The 16,814-nt window shown below is 44.5% G+C and overlaps 6 protein-coding genes across 6 annotated transcripts; 3 read left to right on the top strand and 3 right to left on the bottom strand.

Annotated features, from left to right (window-relative positions):
* Positions 1 to 484: 484 nt before the first annotated feature.
* Positions 485 to 1,244, top strand: AOL_s00076g457 (uncharacterized protein; the record flags this gene model as incomplete). The annotated part of the gene is made up of 2 exons (XM_011123009.1): positions 485 to 586; positions 660 to 1,244. 2 exons carry the CDS (start codon positions 485 to 487, stop codon positions 1,242 to 1,244), a joined length of 687 nt encoding a protein of 228 aa, XP_011121311.1.
* Positions 1,245 to 2,054: 810 nt separating this feature from the next.
* AOL_s00076g456 (uncharacterized protein) lies at positions 2,055 to 3,182 on the top strand (the record flags this gene model as incomplete). The annotated part of the gene is made up of 3 exons (XM_011123008.1): positions 2,055 to 2,317; positions 2,413 to 2,529; positions 2,615 to 3,182. 3 exons carry the CDS (start codon positions 2,055 to 2,057, stop codon positions 3,180 to 3,182), a joined length of 948 nt encoding a protein of 315 aa, XP_011121310.1.
* A 2,678-nt stretch (positions 3,183 to 5,860) lies between these two features.
* AOL_s00076g455 (uncharacterized protein) lies at positions 5,861 to 8,303 on the top strand (the record flags this gene model as incomplete). The annotated part of the gene is made up of 2 exons (XM_011123007.1): positions 5,861 to 6,126; positions 6,221 to 8,303. 2 exons carry the CDS (start codon positions 5,861 to 5,863, stop codon positions 8,301 to 8,303), a joined length of 2,349 nt encoding a protein of 782 aa, XP_011121309.1.
* A 367-nt stretch (positions 8,304 to 8,670) lies between these two features.
* AOL_s00076g454 (uncharacterized protein) lies at positions 8,671 to 10,294 on the bottom strand (the record flags this gene model as incomplete). Its single annotated transcript, XM_011123006.1, has 4 exons — positions 8,671 to 9,037; positions 9,100 to 9,480; positions 9,555 to 9,903; positions 9,967 to 10,294. 4 exons carry the CDS (start codon positions 10,292 to 10,294, stop codon positions 8,671 to 8,673), a joined length of 1,425 nt encoding a protein of 474 aa, XP_011121308.1.
* Positions 10,295 to 12,051: 1,757 nt separating this feature from the next.
* AOL_s00076g453 (uncharacterized protein) lies at positions 12,052 to 14,478 on the bottom strand (the record flags this gene model as incomplete). The annotated part of the gene is made up of 1 exon (XM_011123005.1): positions 12,052 to 14,478. The coding sequence occupies one exon, from the start codon at positions 14,476 to 14,478 to the stop codon at positions 12,052 to 12,054; it is 2,427 nt and encodes an 808-aa protein (XP_011121307.1).
* An 835-nt stretch (positions 14,479 to 15,313) lies between these two features.
* AOL_s00076g452 (uncharacterized protein) lies at positions 15,314 to 16,565 on the bottom strand (the record flags this gene model as incomplete). The annotated part of the gene is made up of 2 exons (XM_011123004.1): positions 15,314 to 16,211; positions 16,285 to 16,565. The coding sequence occupies 2 exons, from the start codon at positions 16,563 to 16,565 to the stop codon at positions 15,314 to 15,316; spliced, it is 1,179 nt and encodes a 392-aa protein (XP_011121306.1).
* Between the last annotated feature and the right edge of the window lie 249 nt (positions 16,566 to 16,814).

Raw genomic sequence — 16,814 nt, 5'->3', positions numbered from 1 at the left:
GACGCCGCAATTGGAAAAAAAAAGATTGGGTACCCGTGTTCTGCGTGGTTTAGGTTGGCTTCGGATCTGCGAAACTAAGGGGGACGTCGGGCCCCATTGATCGAATATCATGTTGTGCCTCTGCGCAGCTGTGCACCCTGCGCACATGAGGTAGTATTGTAATGACTTGGCAGACGGTATATAATTGACGATCCTTCCTCGCTCGACTGAACGTTCAACCGGTTCCCGATTACTAGCGGATAGGCAAATACCGAAGTCATTCAGCTAGCCAGTATAAATTTATTTATATACATACCAATCCCAACAGAATAGCTGCACATTCTCAGCATCGAGTATTTGAACCTGTGGAACGATTAAGAGCCGCGGCTTATATACCATACTCATACATAACTTTATAAAAGTTAAAAATATTTATATATATACATATATTCTTTTATAATTTATCTTCGACAGATTCAACCATCCCAGACATATCATTGACAAAATGAAGAGCGTATTTCTCACCGTTTCATTCGCAGCCCTAGTTGCCGCTCTTCCCCAGGACGGCTATGGATATGGGTACGTCACGAGGGTGACCACCAGAGTTGTAAGTTATAAAATGAAATTCCACACGAGTCCCTTGCGTAATAGCGCCACAATTAACCACAAGCACCATCTAGACCCCAACCCCTAGACCAACTACTACTAGCAGTTGCACCATCACAATCTGTGCAGACTACATCAACTCCTGTAGTATGGGCTATGGTGGATGCTACCCTGCTTGCCCTGGTCTCCCAACCCCAACATTCACTCCACCACCATGTCCAACAACCACAAAGAAGCCCACCAAGACTACAAGCAAGAAACCATGTCAAACAATTTGCGTCGATGCCGTAAATGAGTGTGGTATCAAATACGGCGGCTGTTATTGCAGCGAAGAACCCTTCCCATACACCAAGCCACCATGTCCATCTAAAACCACAGCAAAGCCAACTCCAACTCCTGCTGGCCCAAGAAAATGTGGTGGTCTCCAGGGGCTCCAATGCAAAAAGGGCGAGACCTGCATCGATGATCCAAAGAGCCCCTGTGGTATTGCTGTTGATTGTCTTGGTATTTGTATCGTTGAACAGTTCTGTGGTGGATTCGCTGGATTTGCATGCAAGAACAAGGGCGATGTCTGCATTGACGACCCAAGAGATGACTGTGATCCTAAGAAGGGTGGTGCTGACTGCGGTGGCCTTTGCGTTCCCAAATCTTGGGCTTAAGTTTCATTATATATGATCGATGCCTCGGGGTGACATTGCAAGCAATTTGCTACGAAAGTTGAAAGCGAACATCGTTTTCTTCTTCCTGTACATGCTTCTGTATTTTGATGGTTTTTTTTTGGTTTTGGACAAATGCATGGCGGAGTCGGGTGATGTTATGTTGCTAGCATATGAATATCATTTTTTTCGACGAATTAATTTCAAGATTTCGTTTTGTCCTATGGCCTTCCTGAGGCGATATTATTCTAAGAACTACGTTGATATGCAACGCTATAACGTTATAGCTGTAAACTGCGGTGGCCATCGCCGCATAGGATTTAATTAAGCTTAAGATGTAATATAATACAATCTTCTAACCGTATTTTGACAGCTTGTGAGCCTTTCAAATCGGCATTTCCATTCGTATTCCCTAAAAGATCTAGAATATTTTAAAGATATTAATGTTAATATTCACATGTTATCCATCCAAAAAAAACCAGTGCATCCAATCAAATACTCTAAAACAACCCACTATGCATCTTGCAGGCATCTACGCCATCTACAAGCGCCACAGATGTGGACAGATGCGACATCCCACATGACAACTCAAACTGGCTTAGCTGTGGCGCTGCATAAGTCAGCTTCCTTCCACCTCTTTGAGAATGGAAATTAGATCGCGCGCTCAAAAAAAAATCCCAACAGTTCAAAGGTCCCTTCGATGCCGTCGTCACCGTTGTCGCCTCCGTATTCAGGGATTAGGGATATCCCGAGCTAGGACTCGCAGCAGCTAGGCATATTCGCACCCTTTTTGTAAAACCCGAAGCTGGAAAAATGGCGACGTCCGGACCCCCTCATTACAGTAGTAGAAGCCCACGGGAGCGCGAGCGACAAACGATCCCAGCGGTACCTCCGTACACCGAGGAAGAGGAACGGTGGTTAAAAAATAAGTTCGGTGATGAGTATCACTTTTTAAAATTTGTTGGACTTGATATACGCCGCACGGACGATCGTTATGCCGGTAGGAGGTTCTTAAGGAAGATTAGAAACGGAGAGCTATCACTTGATATCTTTGAGAGCGAGGCTAGTTATAGTGGGTAGGTGCTTGGCTGGCCCTCATGCCGAGAATACCTCTAAGTCCAGGGAAGACTCTGATAAAAACTAATCATATTCTAAATTGGCGAGAGGCTAGTTCCAGTACCGAGGACGATAGTTCAGAGACAAGTACAGGCTCTGATACCGAAACTACGGCTGAAACAGAATCTACTGTCACAGATAATGATAGACATGAAGCAGATAATTATGTTCTGTAAGTCAGCGGATAATGTCCTAGAATCGCCATGCGATATTCCTAAGACAGGTGCTAACTAGACAATTCCATTACTTTTTTCTAGAACTACCCGAAATCCCATCATTTGCCACAAACTCCCTGGTGGTGCAGCCTATAATACAGACTGGATCTGGTCGACCATGTCCAACGTTCATGTGGCAAACCATCAGTCATGGTTCAAAACATACACACCATTCGACGGTCGAACAGAAGAAGGTGTAGAGATCATCGGCGCGGGTACTGTTGAGCTGCCTGTCGAAACGAACAAGGGAGTCGGTATATTAACCCTAAGAAACGTTGTTCACATCCCTTCGGCAAAAGCCAATACCCTTATGACTATGGGGCCTGGTGCGCAATATGGAATGGAGGCAGATTTTGCGAAATCGCGGGGCCGGGTATTTCTAGATAGGGAGAAGAAAACATGGGCCTTTTTAGACTCTCCAAGTGGAAGATTCTTGCGGCTAAGGCTCGTGGGGCAGGCGGATATTGGAAGTAGCTTGAGTAGGGAGGATTACGTTCTACGAGCTACATTATCAAATAGCCAGGTATTCCGTCTAGCGAAGAAGGTATTAGACGAGGAGATTCAGCAGCTATATGATCTTACATTATCTCCCAGGGTATCTTCAGATTAGCTATATTTGAGCGGGTCGAGGAGAAATACTCTTCAGAACGAGCCGTAGAGTTAGCAAGAAAAAGCTCTAGTTGCACAATCCGGCAGACTCCTGATATAGGAGTAGAAAATTACTCCCCGAACGAATATATCGCCTGATTGAATAGGTTGAATGGGTTCGGTCGGTTAGCTCGGATGCGAGGTTCGCGAGTGTACTTAACTTGTACCTAGCCCTCATGTATACCTCGCTCCTACTCCGTTTATGCACTTCTATAAGGGGCGTCTGGTCAAAAGTTTGGATATTAGCGACAAGCATTTGGAGCGGCGACTTTTATAGCATGCATCGTTTGAAATATACACATTTCCCCTTATTTCTCTTAGCTTAGAAGAGTATATCAGGATATTAAGACTCTCGTGACTCCAACAAGGAAACAAGCCTCTTATGCATTAAGAATCTTCTTCTTTTCATTTAAGCACTAACTAAAAGCTTACCATACGACTAGGTCGATTCTACCATGGTTAAATAAGTTTTTCACCACTGACGAAGTTGATTTGGGGGAGGTGCTCACGTAATCCATGGGAATCAACCTTTATGGCATGCACAAGCTTGCCGCAAGGGTAAGAGGGCTTAATCGTACGAATCCGAAAAAAAAAAAAAATAGGGTGGAGCCAGGTTAACTTACGAACTATTGATAGGTTTTGGTTGTTTAGGTGCGCAAGGAAGGTCGGGTATTATATTACATTGTTGAGGCAGGTGCAGCACGTATCATACCTCACACAATCGATAGGTTGCTAGTTAAAAGAGTTATCGTTTACCAGGAAAGGAATTAGATCTATCCTTCGTATAGCCTGCGCAATGTTTTGAATTCATCTCGAAGTTACCTAAGTCGAATAGCTTAAAGGGTTTGGTTACGTTACGTTACAGGACTGCCAAATCCGTCCAGGAGGCTGAAGCTGACTGGCTGCAGATACAACACAACCTACGGAATGCCCGAATACAACAGACTCGACACATTCGAGCATGTTCATTAATTCACGGCTCATGCAGAAATTCAAACCCGGTTGGTTCAATGATACTTACATCTCACTTGATATTGCAATCCCGGCGTCTGGTATCAAATTTGAAGGTTTAAACCGTCTTTTAAACCGCCATCTCCACTCAATTCTCGGATTCCACGAGAATCTGCAAGCGAGGAGCTCGGATTTGAAGATCGAAACCCCGCAATCTATTGATCTGTACAGGATGATAGACAGAATTACTTACTAGCAGATATATATTCAAGCACTGTCCTCGAGTTCCCTCGCTACCTTCCGAGAGACATCACGCGAGCTGTCACTCGTATTCCCTGTCGAGCAGGTGGGTCTACCAAGTATCCTCGTGGCCCCATGAATATAATCCCTGGCCCTTTTTGGCAGGTGGTTACCTTGGGTCGCTCTGGATATCGATAACGGGAAACATGGGTAGCTTGTTTAATCTTTGTGCGGGGGAAGACAGCGTATTCCAAGCACGTTAACAGGGCAGTCGAGGGTGGTTTAAGAAGACAGGGGAGCTGTCGAAAAACAACATTTCTGTTGAATCTAGGACAGCTGCCTTGCCGAAAGGCCTCGTTAACCTTGAGGGGGAATGTCGCAGGAGAAATAATTTTGACATGATCAAGACAATCAACTAACAATGAATCCCAAATGCTTTAGGGCAACTGGTTGGAAAATAGGTATCTCGAGTCATCGCGCTAAGCCGACAAGAAATTCTTTTTTTTTGTATCGTTTTCGTTTGAAGCATTCCAAAGTTAAAGTTTGTAGGCCGCATATGCACGTCATGACATAACCTTCAGCGCCCCGCTACAACGGCATATAAAAAAAACGATTTGACAAATCAAGTGAATAAAAGAGAAGAAGGCAAAAGAAAAAGACCATTCCTGCAATAGAGAAGATTAGCTAAGGCACATGGTTCAAAGTGTCTAAACCTCGGAACTTTGGGTAACCGGCCCGCAATCCTGATGTCATGATGGTGTCGAGTGTTTGTTAATTCTGTTGTTCTGTTGGTTCGATTCCTGTTCGTAATTGAAATTAAGAGCCCAGTTTGTCTCGCGGTGTTAGCGCCACACCATGCAACTTGTTATACCACCGCCGTCGACAAAATCCAATCAACTGCACGACGCAGCTGGTCAAAATAGGCTGGGAGTAGCAGTTAACTTGATCACGAGAAGCTATCGACTCGCTTGAAGACTTGTTGACCGGCCTGGCCCATGCAGTGTTACGAAAAAGGTGGGTCCCTAATCTGGGCGGAGATTTGACCCAAGGCTCGGTCGAAGTTGATAACAAGTTTCGTCGACGGACAAGCTTACAAGCCTAGTCCACTTAGCTAAATCCATCGCCGTTCCACTACTCCTCTGCGCTGATTGGACAATACAAACAAAGATAACTTCAACCCTGGCTTCCCCGTCCCGACGTGGAGAGCGCAGATCGCAAGGGAACATACGCTATGTGAGAAACCCCTTGAATATTCACAAATACGAATTTTGGGCTTGGGATTTACATTCAAATCGAAGCTATGGGCGTTTATATAAGGCAGACGTTCGCCAGGAATGCTAATAACTTTCTTGCTCTTTTTCTGGAGATACGCCACCCAGTCTAGCTGCCTCGAAGCTTGAACTTTTCTCTATAGTCCAGTAGCTTTGTGCGGGCTCAAGATTATCCAATATGAAGCCCACAACTTCATTAAATCTGCGGACTGTGGTCGCTGGGTGTTTGGTCCTGTTGGGAACAGTCCTTTTATGGCATCTGTCTCACCTCGACCAACACATATTCGAAGCGGATGTCTTGAGATTCAAGACTTCGGATTCGAATTCACCTGTTAGCTCCATTCTTCAAGACATCTTTCATAATGTGCCAGCTGCTCAAATAACTAAACGGCAGGTTTACGGACAAAAGTATCTCATCGGTGTTGGCAAGGCGGATATCACTGGGTACGTTACTCTTTCTACTCAACACTGAACCATTTTATACAATCTCAGTTTGAGAACATTAACTAATAACCTATTTCATATTTAATTAACACAGTCCAGTTGTCGAGATCAATTTTATGGGGTATGCAAACGGAAGTCAAGTCGGTTCAGGTCTTCGACAAAGGCTCTACTCCCGTGCTTTCATCATTGGAAACGTGGACAACCCGGCAGATAGATTTGTATATCTGGTTATCGACACTGCTTGTGGTGATACTGCACTTCGATATGGTATATTAAAAGGCCTCGCCGCTCTTGGAGGCGGTTTCTCTGTGTACAAACAAGACAATGTTGCTCTGACCGGTACACACTCTCATGCCGGACCTGGAGCTTTCATGAATTACCTTCTCCCACAGGTTACCAGCAAAGGCTTCGATAAGCAGAGCTACCAGGCAATAGTAGATGGCACCATTCTATCTATCAAGAGGGCTCATGAATCGCTTGCAGAAGGCTACCTGACAGCAGGGGCCACAGAGCTCCATAATGCAGCTATCAATCGAAGCCCTTCTGCCTATCTTGCCAACTCTGCCCAGGAACGAGAAAAATACAACGCTGATGTGGACAAGACCCTTACCATGCTACGTTTTACTAGAGCATCGGACAAGAAACATATCGGAGTCCTGACATGGTACTCTGTCCATGGAACGTCGATGCTCGGAAACAACACGATCGTTTCTGGCGACAACAAGGGTGTCGCCGCCTACCTTTTCGAGACAAGCATCAAGGGTCTCAATGCTGCCAACTCTGGATTTGTCGCAGGGTTCTCTCAGGCTAGCGTCGGCGATACCACGCCAAATACGGAGGGTGCATATTGCGAGAACCCCGAGAATGAGGGTCAGCTGTGCACGTTCGATAAGAGTACTTGTGGGGGTAAGAGCCAGCCTTGTCACGGTCGAGGCCCGTTGTTTAGGGTAAAAGACAATGGCGCATCAAGTTGTTACGAGATTGGACGAAGACAGGCTCAAGGCGCTCTTGACTTGTATAATTCGCTCGACAAAACAGGAACTCCGATTAAGGGAAGCTCAGTCAAATCATTCCACACCTTTGTCGACTTTTCCAAATATTCGTTTCAGCATCCAAATGGCACCACTGTTAGGACATGTCCTGCAGCTCTAGGCTACTCATTCGCAGCAGGAACCTCAGATGGGCCGGGGGCATTTGATTTTACGCAAAGCGATTCTGGAGATCCCGATGCCAACCCTGTGTGGAAAGTCGTATCCGGTCTACTCAAAGCCCCTGGGCCAGAACAGAAGTCTTGCCAGTGGCCCAAGCCGATCCTTCTCGATGTCGGCGAGATGCACTTCCCTTATGATTGGACTGCCAATATCGCGGATATCCAGATGCTTCGTGTTGGGCAGTTCATTGCCATTATATCTCCAGGGGAAGCTACCACTATGAGTGGTCGGAGATGGAAGGAAGCTGTGGCCAAGGCATCCACCAGTGTTATTCCGAGTGGCAGCCGCCCAATCGTCGTTCTCGGTGGGCCGGCAAACACGTATACACACTACATTACAACTGAGGAGGAATATAACGTCCAGCGATACGAAGGCGCATCAACTCTATACGGCCCCCACACTCTGAACGCATATATCTCTCTTACATTGAAATACCTCCCATTCCTTTCTCCAGCTAACACCCAAACAATCGATCCCGGCCCATCACCGCCAGACAATTCCGATAGCAGCCTTAATTTCATTACTGGAGTAGTATACGACAACCCTCCCATCTTCAAATCGTTCGGCCAGATCACCACCGATGCTGCTGCCTCTTACCGAGTCGGTGATACTGTCACCGTAGTTTTCATTGGCGCCAATCCTAGGAATAACCTTCGGTTAGAAGGTACATTCGCCGCAGTTGAATTCCAAAAATCAGATGGAAGTTGGATACAAGTTCGAAATGACGAGGATTGGGACTTAATTTATAATTGGAGAAGAGATGACGGCTTCTGGGGCAGTAGTAGCGCGATCATACAGTGGGTTGTTGGAAACGGACCTAAGAGTGTACAACCGGGGAAATACAGAATTAAATACTACGGAGATTCGAAGGCACCCGTTACCGGAAAAATCAGTGGGTTTACAGGCACTAGTCGGGAATTTGATGTCTTCTCATCAAGAAGGTTGCCAAAAGTAAGGATGTACTAGAGTCAATAACTGAAATGAATGTCGAGCCAAAGGTTCAATGTCATTACGAAGGGACGCATTGTTATCCTATTTGTTTTATGCTTGTGGTTTTTACTTTTTTTTTTTTCAGTACATGCATGATATCCTGGCGCGAAAGGGGAGACGTAAATATGATACCAAATTCGAATCTTTCTTTGTGATCTTAAGCTTTTTAAGAGTTGTCTTATTCCCCCAAGGTCTACAAACGAGGCCTCTACTGTCGTAGTTATAAGTTCATGAATGCTTATTTCATATATACTGTAGCTCGCATCTAAAGTAACTTCAAAGTAGTCCCATCATTAATTAAGTACTCTTGTATAGACTATCATGACTATCATAAAGGGAATCCCTAAGGTCCCGGACATCCACTCCAAGGATAATTACAAGTACTCAATTTCTCGCCACCCGTAATGTTAACATCCTCGTAGGTAATACCCTGGCAACTGCCGTCACCACAGAGTATATAGTAATCCCTCGCCTTTGGCACTGCCCACCCAGATATATTCTTAAACTGAATATTCTTCACCAACACACCATTTGTTGGAATACCACTTGGCCCTCCATTGAGGTAATCCTGGTTAATAACAATACCGTATTCCTTAATATTAGAGACCTGTATGTTCTGGAATGTAACGTTGACTACGCTGCCGGTTGCGTTAAAGTCTGTTTTAATACGGAGCCCGTTTGTGGAGTTTGTGACATATGAGTCTGTAAATCTAGAATATCAGGTTATGTTAGCATGGGTAGAATAAGGCTCCAAAAAAAAGAGGAAACTTACAAAACATTAGCAATATTATGACCATTCCCTGACCCTCCTCCCGCAATAGATAACCCATGACTTCCCGAACAAAACACGTTACTAACAGTAATATTCGTCGAGTCCGATACAACCACACAGTCGTCTTGATTCCAAACCGTACAATTCTGTATCAACAGATTGACTGAATTCCCAACATTGAATCCATCAGAATTATGTGCTGCTGAAAGGCCTTTACTTCGTTCGTTTGGTGCGTCGCCTAGGGAGTTGTTGATAAAGATGTTTTGGATGGTTGAGTCTAAGACGCCGGCGACGTTAATGCCGTGGGTTGGAATGTTTTGGATGTAAAGGTCGGTAAAAAGAGAATGGTTTGTTATTTGCACTTTCATGAATTGTCCAGGCCTTAATTCGACGAGGGAAGGGATGTTAATGAAATGCTTTCTGGCATATTGATATCGAGGATAGGGGAAACATACTTCGGAACACCGCCATTATTCCCAAGTCCATCCCAATACATTTGACCACCTCCATCAATAACAGACCCCGGTGCACCCTTAATAGTAACATTATTCCCAGCGATCTGGATAGGACGAAACTGCGAACTATTTGTGAATTCAAAACTTGTGAGACCGGCAAAAGTGACCGTGGATCCCTGTTGGAGTTTTGTAAGAAGTATTGCGCTACTTCTTGGTGCGTGGATATTTTCTAATGTAATATCCTTGCAAGAAGATACTGCTGGTGCGATTTGGGAGTATTCTGTACAATGACAGGGGGCGGACGTTGTCGTCATTGTACTGGTTGTACTGATGCCGGCTGTGGTTGTGGCTATCATTTTTTGTTAGCTATTGTTCCTTTTGATTTTTACTTTTTGGAAGGATATTAACTAACTTGACGAAGGGGTAGTAGTAGTACTCGTTGTAGTTGTAGTCGTAGTGGTGGTGCTCGTCGTCGTAGTAGTAGGCGGTGCGGTATACAGACACGCGCAAGCACTTGCGATCCTAGTCGCATCTGCATGACAATTCGTCGCAAAATTCGGAATATCTCCTAATTTCATTGTCGCACAGAAGGGGTCATATGCACTAGCGCCTGCCCCAAGAAATGCTCTTAGACAATTATCGTGAGCGCATGCTCGTCCATAAAGTCTGCTGCCATGCGCTGTTGGCGCAACCACAGCCAGAGAGGCAGTTAGAAGCGCAAAAGACGAGGAGATATGCATGGCGGATCAATTAATGGAACGCAGAAGTCTGTTTTATGCAATATTATGGTATGATATGATTTGAATTGCATATAATTCCATGGGATAAGAAAGTGGGATCTTGTTGGTACCATGCATATGGGTCTTTATATATTTTCAATTCCGCCTGTAAGTCCACGAGCGCTCAATGCGCCAGCCAGATATGTCATTAGACTTCGAGCTTTTCTAATAATACTATTTTTCAGAAATCCTCATTAATTCTCGGAAAACCAGTCCCAAAGGCACTGCAATGAAATGAAAATGAGTAAAACGGAATAAATTTCTCCGCGATATCCCCACATTTCCTTCTGGTAATAAAAGAAACACCGTTCTCCATGTTTATTCTCAGGGGTGGAGAAGTCCGAGCTTGAATACAACTACCATACGGTTTCTAGCATGGGTCTTTTTCAAGCTTTACTCGGTGTTTTTGTGGGGAGCTTTGGGGAGAAAGTATTCAACGACCCACATTACCGGTAACTCGGCATTGGCCTCGGCGTTAATGTCAAGAGCGAACAAGCAATTGACAAGAGCTAGAAAACATGGTCCGCTTAAATGCCACGCCGTCTTGGCTAGCCTCGTGGCTGGGTCACCTTTTGTCGGTTTGGTAGGGAAAAATGCCACAGGTCGGAGTGTTGCGGCTCCGAAGTCTGAATTTTGACGGCCCTGACGTTAAGCTGTGCACTGGCATTACAAATGGACTAGGGTGAAGCTAAAAGAGGGGTATACTGCGTGAAGTTCAGCTTACCCTGGAGGATTGATTATCCGATGCTAGATGTGAACCCGGATGACGGGTCATGTAGATACGCCCATACGAGACGAAAGGAATATGAGCCTATAGCTAGATCGGACGGATTTGAGAAAGCCTTCTGGGTTGTAGCTTGCTTAGGGGTAAATTTGGCCAGATACGCCTATACTCGACGGTTTTTTGAAAAAAATGTAAGAAATGAAAAAATGTAATAATAATAATAATAATAAAAACTTGAAGACGAAACCATCCCAAAAAATATCTTGATACAAATTTATCCTGATATCTGGTAGTCCACTATTCTGCAAACCATTAAGCCCAAGAACCGAGAACAGAATGTGAAGTATATATTGGCCGCACCTTGAAGATTAATGACCGAGTCCAGAAAGAGACACCTAAAGGGTACAGTACTAACACTAAATAATGGTAGAGTTATCAAATTTCATCCCTGTAGCTGACTGTTCCGTTATCAAGAAACTTTAAATACCAATTTCAGGTGCTGCATCACGACCAATCAGTATAGTATAGTAAGGGTCTCAGAGCGAAAGGCTCACTAGTTTTGAACTCTAAGATACCATATGACCTGGCTGTAGTGAATTTGCGTCCACTATACAGATTTCGGTACTTAGTGATATCGTACTCAAATATAAAAATCGCAGGTATCAAGACTCGGTATGGTCTCACAATTAAGCTGCTGCTCGCTATACCCTGAATGTAGACTCTTATTAATCTAAACTAAATATACTGACGAGATGGTCAAATTATACTTTTCTTATATATTTCTATATCACATTATTCATTCAAATAACTAGAACTTAAAGTAACCCAAATCACACTGTCGAATACTTCATAATTAAAATAATGGTTTTTACAAAATGCACAATACAGCATTAAAAAGAGAATAGAAAAGAAAAAAAGAAAAAAAACGAGGGTATCTTAACAGATAAATAAGGATTTTTATCGCCTCTAAGCTTTATTTTCCCCGAGTTCTCGTCTAACAATTCTTCCTGAACGGATTATCGTCCGGCCATAGCTCTCTAATTTCTTGCTTCCCAAACAATCCATAATCCACAGCTGTCCCCTTCGGCCCCAATCCTTGCAGCCTTCTGGGCCCCAGATCTACCGCAATAGGCATTTTATATCCTACCTCTCCTTTCAAGTTTTCTACCTTTCCCACCAATCTTCCTAGTAACCTAGCAATCCAAGCATCGTCTACTGCCCCAGTAAATGTCCTCTTCATCACCTTGTTAATTTTAGTCCCCATCTTTGAAAGGCTTCTTGACCTTGTAGGAGTCGCTGATGTGCCTCCCTCATCCTCTTCGCCTCCATCCATCCCATTAAAATTATCTTTCCCAAGAAACGGGACGCCCTTCTCAATCTCAATTAGCTTACTAGCCTTCAACAACGCTGTCACAAAATGTAAAGTGGTGCTGTTAAATTGCGCTGGCAGACTCGCCAAAACAGTCGCAATGACATAAACCTCGTCTTTTTTTTCGGAATCCGCCACACCCGCCGCTGTCTTCCTACCATCAAAGTCATCTACTAGTACATCTCCTTCCAACCGATCGTCTTCTTCTCCAAAAACTGTAACATCCTCTTCGACTTTCGCCAAAACCCTTCCATAACTCCCTTTTGATGCTGGCGGGGGAGGGAATAGATACTCGTGATGAGGGAGCAACAAGCTTGGGACTTCGACGGTCGCTGATAATCCAGTAATCCTTGCCACTTCACTAATCCCCTTATCCTCTTCCTGTTTGAGCCCCGCTTTATCCTTAATTGTGAAGGATACCCCAGACTTCCCCGAACTATTCGACACATTACTCGCCGCTGACTCCACACTAATAGCGTCATCTCCGTCTAGTAATGGATCCGAAATCTCTGGCGCAACAAGCACTTTGAAAATTTGGACTGTACTTGTCTTGATCGATGCTAAGATATCATAGCTAACGGTACTGGGTACCTGAGCAACCCCGTTGATCTTGCTAACCTGGACCACAAAGTTGCCTGTCTCAAGCCATGTTTGGACTCGAGATGCCAGTTTTGATATTTCCTTGTTTTCGTTCTTGTAGTGTTTAAAGACTGCCTGTTCCAGCATCCCGGAGGCGAAGAGGCCGGTCAGGTTCCCAATCACACCATTACATTTAACTGGGTGTAAATGAGCAATCACGTTGAGCATTGTACGTTGGAAAACTGGGAATCTGTTGTTGAATTCATGTATCCAGGCTGGGGTGCGAGCTTTTAGCTGAGAAACAGCGATGGACCATGTTGGTGGATGTGTAATCGAGGCAGCCGTTTGAAGTTCCGATGCAATCATAGCCTTTTTCTCTTTAACTGTCAAACGAGAATATTTGTCGTCTGTAGATGTAAGGAGCCGTTTCCGTGCCGCATGGATGGCAGTATTCTCGTGAATGTGGTTTAGACGCCTGGAGTACTCTTGAATAGCGTACGACTCGTCTTCGTCAAGATAGTGGGTATCGGTGACGTCTTTGACTTTTTCGATAGTATCGCCCAGAGATTTAGGCTGCAGCTGTTCAGGACGTTTTGATTCTTTTAATGTATCGAATGTATTGGAGCGTCTTATAGCAAATACGCTGCCAGGGCCGGTATCCATCTCGGTTTTAAGAGTGACGTACACATCACCAATTTCCACGCAGCGACCCAGTCTTGTTATAGCCTTTTCAGCACGAAGGCAGACTTCCAGACCGTCATCGACTTTCAAGACGACTTCGATGCTATGAGCTTCAAGTGTAAAAGTGCTGACAGTGAATGTAAGGCCTTCGATAACCATCATACCATTTGCCCGAACGTCGATATCAAGTGCAGGGAGGTCAAAACAAGCTATTTTATTTTGAAAGTAATGCATGTCCCTCCCTAAACGTCGCATCGACCGGCGAACAACAGTTTGGAGAAAAGTAAAGTTTGCGGTTGCCAGGATCGCGACAACAGGCCATGTTATTATTGTGAGAGCATAGTGAGCTAGCCACGAAGTTGAGAAAATGAGGTAGACGATTAATATTCCGACGACGTATGGTAGCCTTTGGGTAGGGTGAGTATTTGGGAGTTTAGATATGGAAGCTCCATAAAGGATCAAGAAGCAGAGAAGTGGAACTCCAGATATCCACCATCTTTTTGACCACTCTGGGAAGGCGAAGAGGGTGTATATTGAAAATGCAAGTGAGAAAACTGGCGTGGATAAACCGAAGAAGCCTTCGATAGGATCGGAATGGCGGCTTGAATCAAACACAGGAAGCGATGGTAAAGAAGTCGACTCAGATAGGTTGGACAATAGAGGTCCCGGTTCTGAAAGCACTTGTGATTCTTCTAGGGACTTTCTCCTAGGTCTCTCTAGAAGACGGGATGCATTTGAATCGATGCTGCTTCTCGGGCTCGGGCTCGGATCGCGAGCAGCGGCTTTCCCCATATTGGCTGGATAGTAAGACAAGAAGCTAGAGGAATGCTAAGAGCTGTTGCCTGTTAGTGTAAAAGTTGAGGATGATATATGAGCATGGCAAAGTGCCAATATCAAGACAACTTTTATCATATCGTTGACAGCGCCAACAGCTTTAGAAATGCGTGAACAAGGGGTTTCTGTTGGCTTATCAACTAAGCAGCTAATAAAAAATTTCCTAACAAAAGAATAAAAAAAAGATTATGATCGATTACGAAGGTGCGATCCTATCAGGTCGGTATAATACAGTAAGAAACAAGTATTTGACTGGGCTGTGAGATGGAGACGTATGCACAAATGGCCGGAAAGAAGAATTCTATTGGATCTGGCTACTGGATCATATGAATTCGCTGCTGCTAAATTTCGAATATGTGACAGAGCAATGACATCATAATAATGCGCCAGCCAGACTACTGCTGCGCAACACACAAGATTCAACACCCCGCATTAAGCCGGCCTAGGAACGATTTGCCGCAGAATACAGGATTGCCAGCATGTCTCTGCATATCGGTCAGCAAATCTATCGGAAAGGTACTGGATTCATAGGTGGATTACCACATAATTCCATATATATGCTTTTAGATCTCGATGTCAGCCTCCCAGTAGTGTTTAGAGTTTTTGGGATAGACTAGTTAACATGCATCGAGGGGATATGGATCGAGATCTTGAGAACTACTGGATTCTGTACCCATATGAATGCCTACTTATTTAATCCCAAATAAAAGAATAGAGGACTAGTCATGAGGCTAAACCGAAGACTGGAAATAAGATCCAAGGTAAAAATACAGTGGCCAAAGTGCGCTATAAACTAGAGCTTGGGCGAATCAATCGTTCTCTTAGCCAGAGCACCCTTTTTGGTCATGTCCACCCTCCAGCCACTCTCTTCCCATATTGCCACAGTCTCTTTCCACTCCCTCAAGCACCCAACTTCACTCAGCCACTTATCCACCTCAGCTCTTTGTTCCCTTCTATATGCTGAATCTAAAATTCTCTGGAGCATCCATACACAATGCGTAGATACCATTCTCCTCTCGCTAAAAGGTGCCTCATCCTTGCCATGGATGGTAAACTCAACCGAATATTCTGGCTTCAGGGCTCTCGGAATTAAAACTTCGTCTTTACCATCTTTTACTAAAAACTCGAGTGTTGCTTTGACGGTCGGCACCAGAATGGTGAGGTAATCTCTCAGCAACAATGCCGAAAATTTCGTTGTCGTTTCGGGAACCTCGTCATGCTTCTCCACATCTCTCCCCCCATGATTCTTCCCTATCGTCTTTTCACACGATATCAATTTATCCCCCTCCACCCGCACAGTAACCAAGTCCTTACTACCCCATCTAATGGATGTCCCTCCAACGCGTTGTGCATACGCCTGAACAACGGGGTAATTACTCGCCAGCCATTCATACGGCGCGGGGTCCCTGAGTAAGCCTGCTACAAGGTGGCCGTATAAAGAATAGTCGGCGGCAGTAAGCTCATTGCCAAGTAAGAACTGGTAAGTTTCCAAATGGACAGTCAGGAGGTCAAAGAATGCTGTTAGTTGGTCACGGAAGGCTGTGGTAGTCTTCTCTGTTAATCCCAATCTCGTGATTGGACCTTTAATCACAGCTAGTATTTTCTTTCCAAGCTTCTTCGATGCCTCGTATTGTAGGCTTCCGTCGCCGAATGTATACTCAAGGTATTTGTCCTGTGAGGGGTGGCCCCATCTAAATCAGTCATTGGGTCAGCTTTAGAACTTTAGAATATATAAATCGAAGTTTTAGTGGTATTAATTCTTACCTCCAATTAACCACATGTACGAAGAGGAAATCATCCAAGACCATCTCGAGGAGCATATCCGCAAAAACCCGTTTCATTCCCTTGACCATCCCCAACCCATGGGTCTGCTGGACATACTGCATGATGATTTTGCTATCTTGAATGATGCGCAACTTTTTGGTGTCCTTGTCAACAACCATGAGATTCGGGATTAGAGGGTAGGGTGCATTGGGCATAACTAAGGTTTTAAGCAGCTTGATATCCGACGCGACATCCTGGAATGGAATCGAGTTGTTGCGCATATATGCTCGAACCCTAAGACGATATTAATATATTAACAATCAATTTCAAGGATAAATATGGTATTGGTTTAGGCTATTACTTTTGAGTGAACATGGATTGGTCTACCCCAATCACAAAGTACTGAGAGTTATTTGCGTCTGCCATCATATTTATAACTCTATCGATTTTCCAATTATTTGTTAATATCCCAAATTTGTGGTGTGTTGCTGCTGTGGCAGTTTGATGAAGCTGGGGAAACCAGGGTTCCT

The sequence above is a fragment of the Orbilia oligospora genome, assembly GCF_000225545.1.
Source record: "Orbilia oligospora ATCC 24927 unplaced genomic scaffold scaffold00076, whole genome shotgun sequence".
Taxonomy (NCBI): Eukaryota; Fungi; Ascomycota; class Orbiliomycetes; order Orbiliales; family Orbiliaceae; genus Orbilia; species Orbilia oligospora.
Note: the sequence above shows the minus strand (reverse complement) of the source record. Positions and strands in the feature narration are given on the sequence as shown.